The sequence below is a fragment of the Athene noctua genome, chromosome 16 (genome assembly GCF_965140245.1).
Source record: "Athene noctua chromosome 16, bAthNoc1.hap1.1, whole genome shotgun sequence".
Lineage (NCBI taxonomy): Eukaryota > Metazoa > Chordata > Aves > Strigiformes > Strigidae > Athene > Athene noctua.
This window is the reverse complement of record NC_134052.1, coordinates 9,200,197-9,217,791: the sequence shown is the minus strand read 5'-3', so window position 1 is coordinate 9,217,791 and position 17,595 is coordinate 9,200,197. Positions and strand designations below refer to the sequence as shown.

General features: G+C 41.3%; 1 protein-coding gene across 1 annotated transcript; it reads left to right on the top strand.

The window, feature by feature from the left end:
- Positions 1–5,587: 5,587 nt before the first annotated feature.
- ZFP64 (ZFP64 zinc finger protein) lies at positions 5,588–17,131 on the top strand. The gene is made up of 6 exons (XM_074920061.1): positions 5,588–5,709; positions 6,240–6,479; positions 7,864–8,025; positions 8,962–9,024; positions 9,628–9,879; positions 13,684–17,131. Exons 1-6 carry the CDS (start codon positions 5,646–5,648, stop codon positions 14,982–14,984), a joined length of 2,082 nt encoding a protein of 693 aa, XP_074776162.1. The 5' UTR covers positions 5,588–5,645; the 3' UTR covers positions 14,985–17,131.
- Positions 17,132–17,595: the final 464 nt, after the last annotated feature.

Here is a 17,595-nt window from a genome sequence, read left to right as displayed (position 1 = left end):
CCATTTTAGAACAGTTTGGGGATACTTCAATTCAGCAAAAATCTGAAGTCCACACAACTTTCGTCAATAAAGAGGGCATAAAACATTTTCTTAAGAATAATGAGAGCCTGGTACCACCAGCACAGCATTTTCACGCACAAAGCCACAAGCCAGAGCAGGCTGGCTGTGCACCCAGCCGCGGCAGGAACAAAAATGGAGAGCTCAGGTACGCATCCACTGATGCAACCGGTCACTTGCTCCCACGTAGGGCTGCACCTCCACTGAGCGAGGAGACTGTGCCAGCCACGGCTGCCAGGCACCGGGTAAAGGACAATTTATGCTGAGGAGTAACGGAAGATAATCAGAAATTCCCTGAGAAACTGAATTCAATCCTGAAACAATATAGCTAACTTTTGTAATCATAGCTGTATATTTTCCATTGTGTGAAAGACAGTGAAGCACAGTTGCATAGTTAACCCCATAAAACCCTGAAAATTTCCCCAGTGTGGATTTGGGTCTGCTTTCTGACAATGAATAATTAGATATCTCAACATAAAAATACATTTCTATTTTGTTACAGAATTCATTTGAGGTTTAATCACAGTTGTCAATGTGCTATTTCAGTGAATAATATTTTCATATTGAGTTATTCTACAGTTCATACAGCAGTAAGAAATATCTTAAGGTACTAACTGATTATTTAGACTTTATTTATTGTAGAGGAAAGCAATGACATTGAAAATATTGTATAAATAGCAAATACATTAAACAGCAAAATCCCCACCTTGCATTATGAATTGAAATGACATTATTTTAAAACATTTGAAAAACATCATCATAATTATATGTTATCAACACAGAGACAGATTACCTATTATTTTAACATAATTAATTTGAGCTCAGTGCATTTATGTTGCTGTGTATGTCATTATCCATCAATATAATTATGAAATGCTAAAAATTGGGTTTTGAATCTTCAGGTTATTTTAATTGGCTGTTTTTTTTCTCTAAATTCATTGTTCATTTGTTTCCATCTTCCAACGTCTGAAATTCATTAAAATTTACATTACTTTTTTGTCTGTCCCTAGGCCACATTCCAATCTCACTTGTGATGTTTTCACACTAGGGCCTTCAAGAGAGTTAAGTCTTCCCTCTTCAATGACCACTAGCTTATAACCAAGTTTATATCCTTTTCTTGCAATACTGTTGGGGGTTTTTACATGTCTTATTGATATGTCCTCCTTCATTTATACATACATCTGGTTTGTATCCTCCTTCATTTATTTCATACCTCTGGTTTCTATCTTTTTTTTTTCTCTCTTAAACCTATTCTTCGCCATCCAGTGTGAAAGACAAACAAAACAGTAAATGGTATAATATTTTAAAGGGCTTTCTCTATGTCAGGGTTTGTTCTCCTGTCTAGCTCCACTCATGACTCCCTTCCCAGTACTTCAGCAGGTTTGGTGGGTTTTTTTTCTCTCTGCTTGCAAGGTAGGATACATTCCCTGTGTGATCTCAGATGACGGGGGTGGATGGACACTCTGTATGAAGGTAAAAGTCTACACATTTCTTGTCGTACATAAACGTCTGTCTCCAGGAAAGCACTGAGGCCACAGCTGTCCAACACACTGCCTGGGAATGCCTGTCTCCAAGGCTCTGATGAGGCCTGACTTTTTTACGTCTCCGATTTTTTTTCTTTCTCTCTCATGATTGACATTTGTCTTTTCTGGGCCTTGTTTGCTTGCACTACACTTGTAGGGAGCCTGAAGCACTGCAGTATTTTCATTTCAGTCAGGTTAAAGGTGACGAAGATTACACATGCATACTGATTTATGCCTTAAAGGCTGGAAATAGTGTCAAGTGTGATCTCAGCAGAGCTCTGTTCGATGACTCAAGTGCTCAGTGCGGTGTTATACTCTCAGACATCAATCCTCATCCAGTAAAATGAAAACTCTCTGTCCAGAACATCGTTCAATAAGTGTTATTAGTTATTAATAAGATAATAATGGTGTTTTCAATGTTCACGCCAAAGCCAGAATTGAGCCTTTATCAGGCTAAGTACTGTTGAAACACAAAGCAGTGAGCAGTGCCAGCCTCAAAGAGCTTTCACTGTAAATGTGCACTTGATAACCGGTATCTCTGCAGACCACGTTATTCACGTACTCGTGTGCTTCTGAAAACATTTCCCCACGAAGGTCTTATGTAAAGACATGATATAACTGTAGGTCCAATGTTTTTAAAGACAGGTCCTTACATTATTATATTTGGAAGTGCCGCACGTCAGGAGATCTTGTAAATAGCAGTGAATCTGAAGGTGGCTGTTATCCCAAAGACATGAGGCATTTTAAAATATATCAAGCTCTGCATTAGGTTGAAGTCACTGCCTATTGACTGGTTTTGCTTCTCCTAACCATATATGTAAAACAAAAGCAAAACAAAACCCAGAGAGTGATTTGACAGTATTCCCTGAGCTATAAAAGGACAAGGACTTGAATCACAGGTACCTGTACCACAAGCTACTGGTTCTTCTTGTGCAGGTGCCCTTCCCTCTCTGGTTTTAACCATATGTAAGTGTCTGGACCTGAAAACCTTTTCCCAGAACAGACATTATCAAAAATCGTAAGTCCTTATGAAAAGTATTAATTTGGCCCCAGCTCCTCTTCCCCCAGTGAAAAAAGCCTGAAGATTCCTGGCCGAGCTGTATTTGCAGCATGCTGGGAAATACCAGAGATGGGAAGAACAACGTAAGAGCAGTCCAAGACTGAGCACTTTCCTTCCAATTGCCTTCAGCCCTTGCCAGCACAGGGAACTAAGCAGTTCAGTTTGCTACTGACCAAGTGCTTTTTGCAAGACAGCTGGAAGGAATGATGGAAGGGGTGGAGGGAATTCCTCTTTGAGATGCCAGTTGCAGCAGTGCAGTTAGCTCTAAATCTTTTCCTGTAAGTTAATTTAACACATCTCGTTAATGGTGTCCAATTGAATAATGTAGCAAATGTTTCTAAAACAGCTGGTATCGCACCAGACATGAAACCATTCGTATCTGACTCAGTAGTGCAACCTCAGACCATCCCTGTATCAATTAAATATTGTTACCCTGACACCCAGTCAGAAGGAGCAAGCACATCAGTGAGTAGTACAGCTGCAGTGCTCTTTCCCTGCTCTATTTGTTCTGGCAGTCAAAAGGGGGCACACAGCCTGCCTAACTGTCATTGCAGGTCCTTAGATAAGTGAAAATTCACTTTTAACAAAACACAATGCCTATTCTTCTCTGTTCAAGTCAAGGAGACTCGTATTCTAATGAAAAGGCATTAAACTGAGGGAGAAATAGATAAAAATAAGTTATGCTGCACTCCAAAGTACACCTGTGACTGCAACTATAATTGGTGGATAGGCAGGCAGACGCTCTGTCAGCTTTGGAAATGGGTCATAGTGTTCTGGAAAAAACAGCAAAATGAGTTAAAAGTCAGCTTTCAGTTCTACAGCTCTATCTAGACTGTGGAAAAATAGATTTGGGTTGATTACTCTTACTCTAATTTCTTTTGGATATATTCCGAAAACAGCCTCATCAGCACTAACCATATTCTTATTTTTGTACTATGCTTTATAGGTGCTGGCTGCATAGCCATGCTAACATAAAACCATCTATATTTCCAAAATCACTGTAAATTCCTTAATCTTTATTATGTTGGAGGAGAAGGGGGATTCTGAATAAATTTTGAAACTCCTAGTAATGTTCTACATTCAATACGCATTGCATGGAGTTTATGTGGTTTCCGTCATCACTATTTCAATCAAAATATGTTAATCAAATTTTTAATCTAAAATTGGATTATACCGGAGGTCTTGAAGTGAGATAAATTTGATCCTTACAACCAGCACTACATATCAAACACAGTTGGCAGGTTTCAAAGGCCAGAACTAGGATTATCACCTTTTGTGTCTTATCTTAGCCCCCTAACAATCCCATGTCTGTGCTATATTGTTTTGGCAAAATGGGTCAACGGAAATGTCAAGCGGACACCACTTTCCCAGGAAAATAAAACTTCAAGTGTAATATGAACTGGCATTTGAAATTCTGGGTATGTTTAGTGCATACACAAACTATTCTGCATTTATTAATGAATACACAGTTACATCTACACAGCTATAAAACCATTCAGCAACAAAATCAAATTCGCATAGAGAAAGCAGAATTAAGTTTTCCCATTCATGTCCATTCACATTATGTGATCTTCGGTCATCCACAATAGTCCATTTTCCTTCCTCTGCAGCCACTTTACCCCTATACCACCAGGTAAGTGTTGTCCTCCCCACTACTGTGAGCTCCCCAGAGCACAGAAGAAATAGCAGCAGTGCCTAACGCAAGCCTGAAGGTAGCAGGAACCTGAACTGGATGCAAAGTGCAGGTAGATGGAATGTGTCTGTCAGAGACTTCAGCTGCCAGACACTGATTCTTCACTGATCACATGCAAATGGAGATTTTTGTGCCTTACACCTTGGTGAAACTTAAGTAGCAAAAGGCATCCACCAGAAGTAAAGGCCATCTGACTTCCAAATTTCCATTTTCTACTCAGTGTATGTGTAATGCTGTGGGTCTTTCCCAAAGAGCTGCATTTTTAATCCAGGGCAAAGCAACATAATTTTCAGTGAGCTGGCACTCCCAACCAGCAGAGCCACTTTTGTTGCTGCAAAGCACAAAGCATGTCAATCCCCCCTAAAAAGGGGTGTCATCTCATAGGAAATAGTTTTCTCCAATCGTAAGCATGAAGAACACTATCTGACTATAACGCACACCAAGGCGTACGAACAACAGAGAGACTTTCCAGTAACTTCAGTGGATATCAGATTCTTATTCAGCACAATAAATTAAACAGTCTTTGAGATTTGGTGTGCACGTGACTGAAGGAAAGATTGAAGGCTTGTAGAAGACACAAGGCCTGTAAGACAAGAGGTCTTGAAAAGATTGGTAAAAGAAAAGCTGGAGTATCTGAGTGGTTTTCTGGCAATTATACCCATGCAACCAGTCTGGTTCTCTGCATGGTTATTAGTGTTGTGCTAGCAATAAAGATAATTTCTGTAAGACCCAAAAGACCAGAATTTAAGGCTAATTTTCACCGCTTCTACTACGGCAAGATTTAATCCCTGTGTCAGCCCTAACTCGTTGCCAAACTCCTGCAAGCACTGCTAGACAAATTAAAGCTCAAATTTACTCTTCAGGCCTCTGTGGGAAGGCGGGTGGAAGTAGCGTGAGGCCTCGCCCCGCGGCACGGCCCTGGCGGGGCAGCACGGCCGCCTCAGCGCCGGCCCGGAGCAGCCACCCCCGGGCGCCGCGAAGGCGCAACACGGGGCGCTTGCCCGCTCACGGAAGGCGCAGGCCTCGCGCTGGCGGTCACGGGGTTTAAGAATGGCGGCCTGGCGTGTCAGAGACGGGCCTGCCCGCGCGGCTGGGAGAAACCGGGGGCAGCGAGGAGGGGGCCGGCCGCGGCGGGAGCGCGGGGCCGGGCGGCCGGTGAGGGCAGCCGCAGCCTCGCCGCTGCCACTGAGCATGCTCGGCTCCTCCACATCCGCCCCCGCTCGGCGGCCGAGAGGCGCGGGGGGAGAGGTTTCCCCGTCGGTAATAAGCCCCTGGCAGGTGGCGGAGGCGGCGTGCGGGGCTCGCTGCCGCCATGAACCCCGGCGGCGGCGGCGGCGGCGGGGGGGCGGCGCCGGCCTTCCCCGGCCCCGTGCAGTGTAAGTGCCGCTGCGCGCCAGCGGGGTATGCGCGCTCCGGGGCCCGCGCGGCGGAAGCCGACTGGAGCCGGGGCCTGGCCAGGCCCCGAAACCTGAGTAGCGCAAGAAACGGGCGGGAGCGGAGCCCGGGAACCTGGCTGGGGGGGGAACCCGGGAATCTGGGTGAGCTCCGCGGCCCGCACAGGCGGTGAGGGGGCTGCGGGCCGCCGGGAGCGCCGGGCTGGGCGGCCCCGGGCGGGGGGCCCCGGGCGGGCGGCCCCGGGCGAGCTCAGTGCAGCGAGGCCGCGGCCGATGGGCGAGTGCCTTCAGCGCGGCGGGGTCGCGGGCGGCCCGTTCTCCCCGCAGCCCCGCCCCGGGGTCCCGCCGCGCCCCAGGCAGGGTCCCCCCCTCCCGCCGCAGCCCCAGGCAGGGCCGGGCCCGAGGGGGCTCCCCCGCGGCCGGGCGCGCAGTCAGCGCTGTGTCAGTGCGAGCACTTTCACCCGCGTCCATTTTCTCAGGACGAGCTCATGACCGTGCTCCTGTTTCCACAGTTCCCGGCGGCACCACAGTGCTGGTGGAGCTCACCCCCGACATCCACATCTGTGGCATCTGCAAGCAGCAGTTCAATAACCTCGATGCCTTCGTTGGGCACAAGCAGAGCGGTTGCCAGCTCACTAGTGCAACGGCCGGCGCCACCAGTACGGTCCAGTTTGTGTCAGAAGAAACGGTGCCGTCGACACAGGCACAAACCACAACCAGGACCATCGCTTCAGAGACCCAAACCATCACAGGTATCGTGGCGTTGCATACCAGGAGCTGGAAAGCACTCGATGGGTGCGAAGTGCCAACGTTACATAGCCCTCTGCTCGTGTGTCCCCATCACACTAAGCTTAAAACAACAATTTTCATATTAGTCGTCACATACCTACAAGCAAAGGAAGAAGATTAAGTGGTGTGCTGCCTTCTTGGTTTTGGTACAACAACAGTTACTTAATTTGCTAATTGAGATGCAAGCTCACCTAGAGAATTGCTCAAGTCTAACGTGTTGTATAACCAACTTATGCAAACTAATTAAAATTGTCAATACTTATGAAAAATAATCAAATTACAGTGCATTTTATTTTTTTAAGAGCGCTCTTGATGAAAAACAGACACAGAATTGCTGTCAGGCACCAATCCAGGCCTTTTTATGTGAGAACACTGCATTCCCTAACATTGCTCCCACAACTAATTGGCAGGAAAAATATTACTCAAAATTTCTGCCTATGTGAAGGCTCAAGTGAGGTCCTGGTCCTGCAGATATTTAAATAAAACTAGAGTTTTGTTCCATGGGTGAAGATTTGCCCTTCTATATATAGTTTTACTTTATTTTATTTTGGTCTGGGATCTTACTAAATCCAAATTACTTGATTTTAATTTGGATAGACAGATTAGGGCAGAGAATCTGGAAGAGCAGTGAAACAAACTGAATTCAGGGCTCACTTCCAGGAATTTTTGTATTATAATCCTTCAACTCAGTGTGGGTTTTGGATGAGTCATTTTTCTGCTTCATATTTACTCATCTTTAAAATGAGGGCAGTTATATCCTTGTGCCCTTTTGGGCTATAGTGTTGTTTAATTGATTTAAAAGCTGCTACTTTGGCTGAGGTAGTTTTACCTGTTATTTTTGTGAGTAACAGCTAAAAGCAGTGTAGTTGAAAGACGCTAGACTTTTTTAACAATTTAAAAAAAAAAAAAATGTTTACATGGTGCCTGTTAGACAACATTTGCCATATAAATAATTCGATTTTTTTTTTACTTGGGCTGTAGCACAACCAATGTTGAAAAAGAAACATACCTTTATTAATGTAAGACCTGAACAGGCATCAAAAGAAACTGAAGTTCTGAAGAAGCTGAGCAGTGCAGTCAGATAGATTCAGAGGGAGACAGGTGGGCCTACCTAGGGTTGTATGAAGTTCAGTGTGGCTCATCGTGTCTTGACAGACTTTTCAGTGATAGGCTAGCAAGGGAGAGAAAAGCCCTTGTCCTTTGCCCCCTCCCCCAGGTGAATAGGAACCCAGGAACAGGAATGTTGCTGGAAAACACAGAATAGAGACATAATTAATGGAACTAGAAAATAGATTTTTCTTATTGGAGAAGGTAATGTTCTCAAATTGAGCTCTTTTATGTGTTTAGTTTCTGCACCAGAGTTTGTTTTTGAGCATGGCTATCAAACATACCTGCCCAGTGAAAGCAGTGAGCCTCCAACTGCTGCTGTCGTCTCTACACCACCAAAAGCACGTTCAAGAAAATCCACTTCCTCACTTCCACAGAAGAAACTAAACTGTTGCTATCCAGGTAAGGTGTGGACTGTACCTTCCTCCTTTTCATTTTAAAATTGATAGGTTTTGTATAGGGATATGCACGATAGCTCTGTCTGACTTAAGCAGTTAAGACATGCTGAACCTGGAAGGCAACCTATGTACTGAGGGTGTGATGTACGACCACTGATGCCAGTAGTTTTGGTGTTGATTCCACATGTCTGTAGACTGTTTTCCCATACTGTGGTACACTGGTGATGCTGCAGGGGGTTTGTGTGTAGACATTGTCCTCTGCCCACACCTGTAGCAATGTAAGAGCTGCCATTGTTGTACATAAGAAATATACATGTACTTTGCATTATATGTTTGGTCAGTGAGCATTTCTATAAAGATGGATTGAACTGAAGTATCTGGAGACCTTTATGAGCAAAACCCATGCAATATGCAGAAAACATGTGCAGAGACAGCCATGTAGATGAGTAGTCATGTAGCAGAAGCTACAGTCTGTCTTTGCAGGCTTGCCTTCAACTGAAAGGCACATTTCAAATTCTTAGCATTCATTTCTGTGCTCTGAAACTGTAACACTTTTCACCTGGACAGAATTCCTGAATGGTGAGTCGTTACCCGAGTTTCCAGTTGCACTAACTTGAAGTCATATGTAGAATTAATTAGTTCCCCCAGCATCCCCTGTGTACTGTAAAGACCATCTCAAATCCTGGGCAGAGATTCCAGAGAATTTGTTTCAAAGCTTACAGAAAACAGTAATGTAGAAAGTGAATTCCCTCTTAGGTGAAGCTGGTCACTGTTTTAAGTAGATGTGAGTAAACAAGATGAGGAATTTGTTTTCTGTTAATACTTAATTTTAAAGAAAATGTGCTTGAAAATAAACAAAATGACCAGAATATGGTAGTATATTTTTGTTGTCTTGTTAGATTTTTCTTTAATTCAATGATCTTAATCTTACCATTTTCAGGTTGCCAGTTCAAGACTTCCTATGGTATGAAGGATATGGAACGTCATCTGCGAACACACACAGGTTTATATAGTTGCTATATTTTACTTTTGGTTGACTTCCTCCTTTTGGCTTTTTACCAAAAGGTATATTTCTACAAAATAAAGTGTCTGTAGACAAATTAGATAGAAGGTACACGTATGTCTGTACGTTCTAATGTCGAAGTTCTCTGTGCCTGGCGAATTGCCCTTTTTGGGTAAGCCTTGTCCAACTACGGACAGTACCACTCACAGCTATGAAACCCGTGAGCACTGTACATTGATTTAAGGCACAGTTAAACTTCTGAGGTGCAGACCATGTACTTATCAGGGTGCAGTCTGGTGGTAGTGCATAAACCTAGTTTGTTCTTCATATGGAACAATGATTCCAGCATTTCACCTCCCTTCCCCCTAAACCGCAATTTCAGAGCTGTAAAGTGAGAAAGTTCTGCAGAAATTTGTTGCACTTTTGCATGCAGCCTTGCATGCAGAGTTCTTAGCTGATAGGATGGTGACTGAAATCCAATGTCCAGATTTTGAAAACTAGTCCCGTTTCTGTTGTTTAGTGTGGGGGGTTGGTTTTTTATTGCAACAACATTCGTATGGTGCAAAAATTCTTGACATGTTGATGCTCTTCTGTTTGTTTCAGGAGACAAGCCCCATAAATGTGAAGTTTGTAGCAAATGTTTTAGTCGTAAAGATAAGCTGAAGATGCACATGCGTTCTCATACTGGGGTGAAGCCTTACAAATGTAAACACTGTGACTATGCAGCTGCGGACAGCAGCAGTCTCAACAAGCACCAGCGCATTCACTCCAACGAGCGTCCTTTTAAATGCCAGATCTGTCCTTATGCAAGCCGCAACTCTAGCCAGCTCACTGTACATCTCAGATCCCACACGGGTAAGTTTATACTAAAATTCAGATCTGTAAAGGTTTGAAGGTCATAGGGAAGATTTTAAAAGGTATGCAGGTGTCCAGATGCCAGAAAGGGCCTGTTTGAATTCTCGGAAGCACCAAGGCATCTGGCTTCTGTGAATTTCTTGGGCATAGACTCTAGTAGGGCAATACAGCTCTGCTGAAAATACCTGGAAGCAATTGGAAGACAGGTCTGACTCTTGGTAGATTTTCTTCTAAATTGATTTGGAAACTTATTAGATGTTCTCAAACCAGTAGAACTGAAGGATTTAATTTATCAATTGATTAATTAAGAGCATCTAGGTTCCTGTATGTGTGTCTCAAATCTGGTCCACTATATCAGAAACACTGAAATTACTTTATAATTGAACTAGTTCTATCAATGCAAACCTCAGCTGCATAATTTAATTTTTCTTGAATCGGTAAATTAGCAAGTAATTAGCAATTTAAGTTACATCTTTTTTGACCTTTCTTTGGAGTACCATTGTGCAGACTGATGGACATAACAGTGTCATATAAGCAGCTGGAACTATGTTCTTCTTGTATCATTTTTGCTCTCTGGATAGAAAGCTTTAGCCTCCAGGCTTATAAACATTTTATATTTGCATTATTTGCCAAAGTTTCATTTTAATCAGATTTCTCTTCTATAGATTGTTCCTGGAAGAGATTTGCTGTAAAGATACTGCTGTAGAGTTGTCTTTGTACAGTTGTCTTTGTATGTTGTTTTTCACCTAATCTAGAGTACTGGATTAGTTTCTGTGTTGTCTTCTTTTATACATTTGATTAGTTCTGTGAATTTTAGCTCCAAGGTGGTTATGGTTCAGTGATGACTAGATTAGCTTTGAACCTATCCTACATCCGATTCTGAATTCAAGTACTAAACAACATTAGTTCAGATGTGTGCAAGATGGGATTTATTTTGAGTACATAAAAGAAATAAATCCCTTGTGCATTGTGAAGGAGGGGAGGGTTAAACCAATCTGTCTCTAGCAGAAAAGCATCTTTTATACTTCACAAATCTGCTGTGATGGAATAGGCAGGACTGTCAGGCAGTTGTTTTACGAGTTTCCCCATTCTATTACTGTATGAGATGATGTGATGGTCAGTCAAAATAGCATGGATTGTTATGAGAAGTTACCTGTTACTAAACACACTAGTCAGAATATGGTATTGCATTTTTTCTGTGTCATATAAGAGCATGCATGCTTGTGCATTTATGTATGTGGGCAGGTATGCTCTGAATTTGGTTGTGGGAGAACATATGAATGATCATGGTTCTCTTGTATTTCCAAGAGAGTTAAGATTTTTGTGGCATTAAGTATTGCAATAGTTGTGAAGGGTTTTTAGGCTACCTACTTTCTTTTTGACAGATCAGTCTGTTGCATCTTAAGCAACTGAATTATGCTAAAATTCAAGTCTTAAGTTTTGTTGTGTCTTCCATTTCTGCAAAATAAATCGGCTTTTATAAAATTACTTTTTTTTTTTTTTGATTTGCTGAAAGGAGGCACAAGAATTTCAAAAGTAATCATTTCATCCTTGTTAGGTTACAAAGCTGTTACACACAGACAATTTTAGGTGAAAAGTAAATCTGGTATGTAGAATATATTGCTTACTGGAATTAAATGAGTCATTCTCTAGAAGATGAGTGTAATCCACATTGCTCAGAGTGAGATCATCTACAAAGCATCACTTGTTGAACTAGTCATCTGAAGATCAGTTTCCTCTTAATTTGAGTAAAACTACTCTTACAATAATTCCAGGATCAGACACTTTTTTTTTTAAGCTATATTCTGTCCGTGTCAATTATGTATGGACAGAAATGTAAAGAAATGTAAGTAATAGACTACTCTTTAAATAAATGGAACTGACATACTTTGCTATATTCAGTAAAATTACTAGTTCTTTTTCATATATTGTGTTACCCTGTATGCAGAAATTAAGTCATTGAAATATGTACCATGCCTTCATTAGCAAAGTAGATAAAATTCAGTAGCTGAGTGTGTGGCTGAGCCTGTAAAATAAACTCGATGAACAAACAGTGCATCTTCATTAATAAAATCTGTTTAATATAGATAATGCACCATGTATCTCAATTATTAAACAGATACATGGATTAGCACAGTAGGCCAAAACTTGATTTGAAAAATATGCAGCTAAACCTATGACATGTAGCTGGATAAGCAAATTATGCAAAATTATACAGCTATCACAAACTCTATAAAATATTAACTTATAAATCAGCCATTTGCAGTTTGATTATTAAAGAAGATAAATGCTTGCTGAACTAAGTACGCTCTCTTTTTTCCTTCCCCCACCAAGGGTGTCTTAGAACCTAATAATGCAATTCTTTCCCTTTTTCAAAATAATACTTACATAAAGATTTCATGCTGAGGTATTTTAGAGAGCTACATATTTAGATCAAAAGGAAAAAAAAAAAGAGGAGTTATTTAGTTGGGTTTGTAGGTTTGCTTTGGATCCCTTTTTAATGGCTTCAGAACTGAGCCACTGGTCTGTACCCTGGAATTCATTATGGACTAAACAGAGCTACAGCTTTATTTGGTCATGTATGTTGTGATACAAACCCGCAAATAAAGAAAATGCAAAGTAGTGGTTTAGATTCAGGCAACTCAGATAGTTATTCGTGTAGGTAGTCTGACATAAATAGGCTTACAGAGATCTTGCAGATGAGTGTGTTTATTTTTCATGGTTGACCTAACTTTCAACTACTATTGTTAGGTTTCTGGATCAGTATTGCTCTCAAAAAAAAAAAAAAAGGATTTATGAATATTTTTTTATACCTGTTTGTATTAATACAAACTGATACAGTGTGAATACAAACTGATATTAGATGTTCTGTGGAACATGATTAGGCATGATACATGCTGCAAATACCGCTTTCTTGGTTGCCATAATGCCAGTAAAACAAAAGCTTAATGTTACTTCTTTGTGTAAGTACATTTCCCTAGAGTCACATACTTGCATGCATGTTTCATTAGGCTCACATTTGGCTTTTCCAGTTGCATTTATGTAGGTGTGATCCTTTTTTTTTTTTTCCTACAACTGTAGTAATGCCATGGCTGTGCAGTCACCTGACACTGACGTAGCTATGGACTTCTGTCCCTGCATCTCCCTATGTGCTAAACAAGTTTCCACTGCCTTTGTGCCCCACCACATGAACAGCCAAAAAAAAGTAATCAGTTTTTCTTGTCAGATAATCTAACTCACCATCTGAACAAATGTACATGAAGGGCAGGGAGGAATATATGGTTGATCAGTAAGACTGGTGCCTGTTAGACATTGTTTCTGCAGTAGTTTACCATTTACCTACACTTAACATTAACCTACAAGCCTCCATGTAAAGCTGGTAGTATAAACCTGAGATGATGAATGTGTTTATGTTGTTTTCTTAGACTTCAAAAATATAGCAGCTGTTAAAGTTACAGTATTTATTCATTTTAAACCTAGTTGAGATACACTGTTGCTAAAGAGAAACAAAAGAGAAATTTCTCTGGAGCACACTGAACAGTTTTACACACAAAATGAGCTAAAAATGGGTAAGATGCAGGCATGAAGAACAACAGATATGGGCAAGTGTGCTCATGTTTGCACAGAAATACATCAGACCAGGTGATAAATACTGTGCCATTAAAGTTCTCTACATCTTGAAAATATGTTGGGAGTTCACAAGTATTTAGAACAAGTCAACTGTATGTAATTCACTCCAACATTGGTCTCTCCAGTGGATCTTGGTGTCTCATCTGTAATTTGAACTGTGTTTTTTGTTGACAGGAGATGCTCCTTTCCAATGTCAGATGTGTCCTGCTAAATTTAAAATCAACTCAGACTTGAAGAGGCACATGCGTGTGCATTCTGGTGAGAAACCTTACAAATGTGAGTTCTGTGAGGTCCGGTGTGCCATGAAAGGAAACTTGAAATCACACATTCGTATCAAGCACAGCATGGAAAATACTCTCAAGTGTCCGGAGTGTGAATTTCAATGTGGAAACAAAACAAGCCTTCGGCACCACATAAGAACTCATCAGCCCGAACAACCAGTGAAGTGCTCAGAGTGCAACTACTCTTGCTCCAACAAGGCAGCTCTGAAGGTGCACGAGCGAATTCACTGCAAAGATCGTCCTTTCAAATGTGAATTCTGCAGCTTTGATACCAAGCAGCGAAGCAACCTGACAACTCATGTGAGGAAAGCTCATGGTGACAAAGTCAAGACCAAGAAGCAAACTGTAGAGCAGAAGGAAGGAGATAGGCCAAAGCAAGGTGGCTCCAGGCAAGTTGCCAAACTGGATGCCAAGAAAGCATTTAAGTGTGACCTGTGTGATGCTTCCTTTGTCCGAGAAGATTCTCTTAGGAGTCATAAGAAGCAGCACAGTATGTATAATGGATCTAAAAATAACGAACTGGCTGTTCTGCAGCTCCAGATGGATCCCAGTCGGCAGACCAGTGCCCCAATTACTGTCAGTCACCTCCAAGTCCCACTTCAGGCTGCTCAGGTTTCTCCATACAATGAGGGAAGGGTCAAGATCATTGTGGGTCACCAGGTCCCTCAGACTAACAGTATCGTTCAGGCTGCATCAGTGAATGTCGTGCCTCCTACGCTGGTTAGCCAGAATCAGGAGGACCTCTCAGCCAACAGCCGCTTGCAGCTGCTGGGCCAAGTCAGTCTGTTGGCACCACCTCCGCCTCCCATATCGCAAAGCGAAGCAGGGCCTGTGGCACAATCAGCAGTTCTTCTCACGACCCATGACCAAAGCGATGGAAGCGCTTTACATCAGACTCTGATTCCTGCTGCTCCTGTCAGCAGTCATGAGGCTTCAGCAAACCAAGCTTTCATCACCAGCTCTGGAATCAGCTGCTCTGACTTAGAAGGCCTTAATGCTTTGATACAAGAAGGAGCAACAGAAGTGACAGTGGTTAGTGACGGAGGTCAGAGTATAACAGTGTCCACTTCAGCTCCCCCTCCTCCTATCTTTTCTTCATCCTCTCACACAGAAGCCCCAAAGCAGACATATTCTATCATTCAAAGTGGAGCCCATACAGCTTTGCTGTGTCCAGCAGACTCCATACCGGATTAGTTACAAAGTACTGTTACTAACCAAATGTCAGTCTCAGTGGTAGTGCTGAATTAATCAGAAATGCATAGGAAATGTGAATGCAGGATTTGTCCTACAGAGCCAGATACCTCCACTTACACATTTTACTTGTTTGTACATGGAAACATAACATGTTGTATGTGGAAAAGAGCATGTGTGTCTTTGTGTGCCTTTAATGAAATTGGAGGCTGTGTTCTTTGTAAAATCTGAGCATCGAAGCAGCTGTTGACAATTTTCACCAAGCAGTAAGCTTCCCAGAATATGATTCTTGTATTGTGCTGGCTGAAATAAGGAAGAGTCACCTTATAATGAATTACTTTCCCAGCAGACTTGTTTTCATGCACACACAAAGAGGTAATAGTCCAAGCCATTCTAAAGTATATTTTTTAATGAAGTCTGTTTCAATTACATGCTATGTATGCATTAACTGCACCTGGTTGATTGTGAATCTGTAAGCAACCTCTTCTGCTGGGTCTAATGCAGCCCTGGTAAACTTTAAGGAGGCTGTTCCTTAGTATCTGTAGAGGTTGCTAGCACCTGGTACTTAAAATGCTTATGCAGAAGACCAGGTGATCGTTTTTAGAAAACAAAATAATTTTGTCCGTCCATCAGTAATAACAAACTTTATTAGCAAGAACACTGTTGCACAGTATATATATGGCACAGTGATCTCTGTCAGAGGCACCTGTGTTTTAAAGAACAAAACAACTGCAAATATATTTTTTACAAACACTACTTAAATTTTGTTTTTATTTTGATGCTGCCTGTTTGTAGTTGCATGGGTGGTAAAAGTGCATTACATTTTGGCTCTGTACTTTTCAAGTTAAAGGAGAAAAAGGAAAAGATAGGAATTCATTCCATTTTAAAAAAGATTCTAATTCAAGGTCTGAAACACTATCATAAATTCAGATTGGATCACAATGAGATAATAATTTACCATTGTATGATGCACATTTCTATAATGAATGAATTCTGTAATGAATTAATTTCTATAATGAATGAATTCTGTAATGAATTAATTTCTATAATGAATGAATTCTAGGCTGTATTTTGAAATATGCAATATTATAGTCCTATCTGGTGAACATTCTTGTAGTGGTAGCTAATAATATCTTTACTACCTAAGTAGCTAGTTAAAGAACAGATTCTCAACTTGGGAAAATACACTGGTCTGTAGGTGCCTGGATCTGCAAAAATCAGAGATCGTTTGACAGCCAGGCAGCATCCCAAAGACAATTGTTAACATACAGGAAGACTGAAAAGAGACTGTTACCAAAATTAGCTCTGAGATTCCCTCTTGGGGAATCACAGTCAAGTTAAATTTCACAGTATTTGCTAGCGGGAGACTTTGAATTATTGCTTTATGTGCTAGAAACATGCTTGGAAAACTTACAGAAATTATATAATTAGAGCCACTTTCTGAATAGGCCTCGTGTTTGAAATTTTCAGCTTGTACAGACTTTATTTTCTGTATGTGGGGGTGCTCCCCACTCTTTCCCTCTGTGTAGTATGTACTCTATGTACACTGTAAGGCTCTCTGTTTTACCATGACAAGTAGGAAAATGCAGTCATAACTCACAAGTACAGTCATACAGATTGTCCATGAAAATGTGACCTTTGTTTTTTGTTGAAATAGGGGTTGTTTAAACTTGACTGCTCAAGTATCACTGTCTTCATTATTTACGGAAAATAGTATGTTTGAAGATCCATATTTCTTCTGCCTTCCTAATCCATGTTTCTAAATTAATGTTCTTTTAAAACAAAAAAACCTTCCAAATATCTTGGTTTTAAAATCTGGGTTTTGATTTTGAACTGTCTGACAGTGTGCCTGACACTTGTGGATGTCAGAAAAGACCACACTCTAGTTAGAGGAGAAACTTCAGAAATGCATGATATAAAAGGCATTATTAAAGACTTGTTTCCTAGTCCCATGCTGTATTGAAATACGAAGTGAAAGTTCTAAATTCACTGAGTTGTATTTCAGGGTTTATTGTTCCCTACACTTGTTTTCCCAACTTTTCTGGTGATACAGGTTTGTCACCTGTTAATTATCTCTTCCCTACAGATAGGTCATTTAAGGAGCTGACAAGACCCAGTTCCAAATCACCAAGCACACCTATTTTTATATAAATTAGAAGTAAGCATGAAGTTTTTTTACTACATTAGATCACTGCAGAACATTCATTGAGAACAATAAATTGAAAACCTAGATACTTGGAATTTTAACACTGGCATTGCTGTTTTGTGGCTCTCCAGCCATGTTTCATTGTCGTGTCTGTAGCACAGACCTGATAGTTACATTTCAACTGTGTTGAGACTCCTTGGAAGCACTTGGAAGATAAAAGGCAACACAGGTAGGTGCTTGATTTTCTTACATGTGGTCCCAATACCCAGGTTGTAAATGATCACTGGAGCAGCGTAGATCAAACACTTTGTTACCTTTGAATTTAAATGCATGGCATAGTGGTGATTCTTCACTATTAACCAGTCTCCAAATATATGTGTACATATGTGCGTGATCTAAAGCATCAGGCTGTGTACAGTGTTTCTGTGCACTGGGCTGATAGTTACTGTAAACATTAGTGAAAGATGA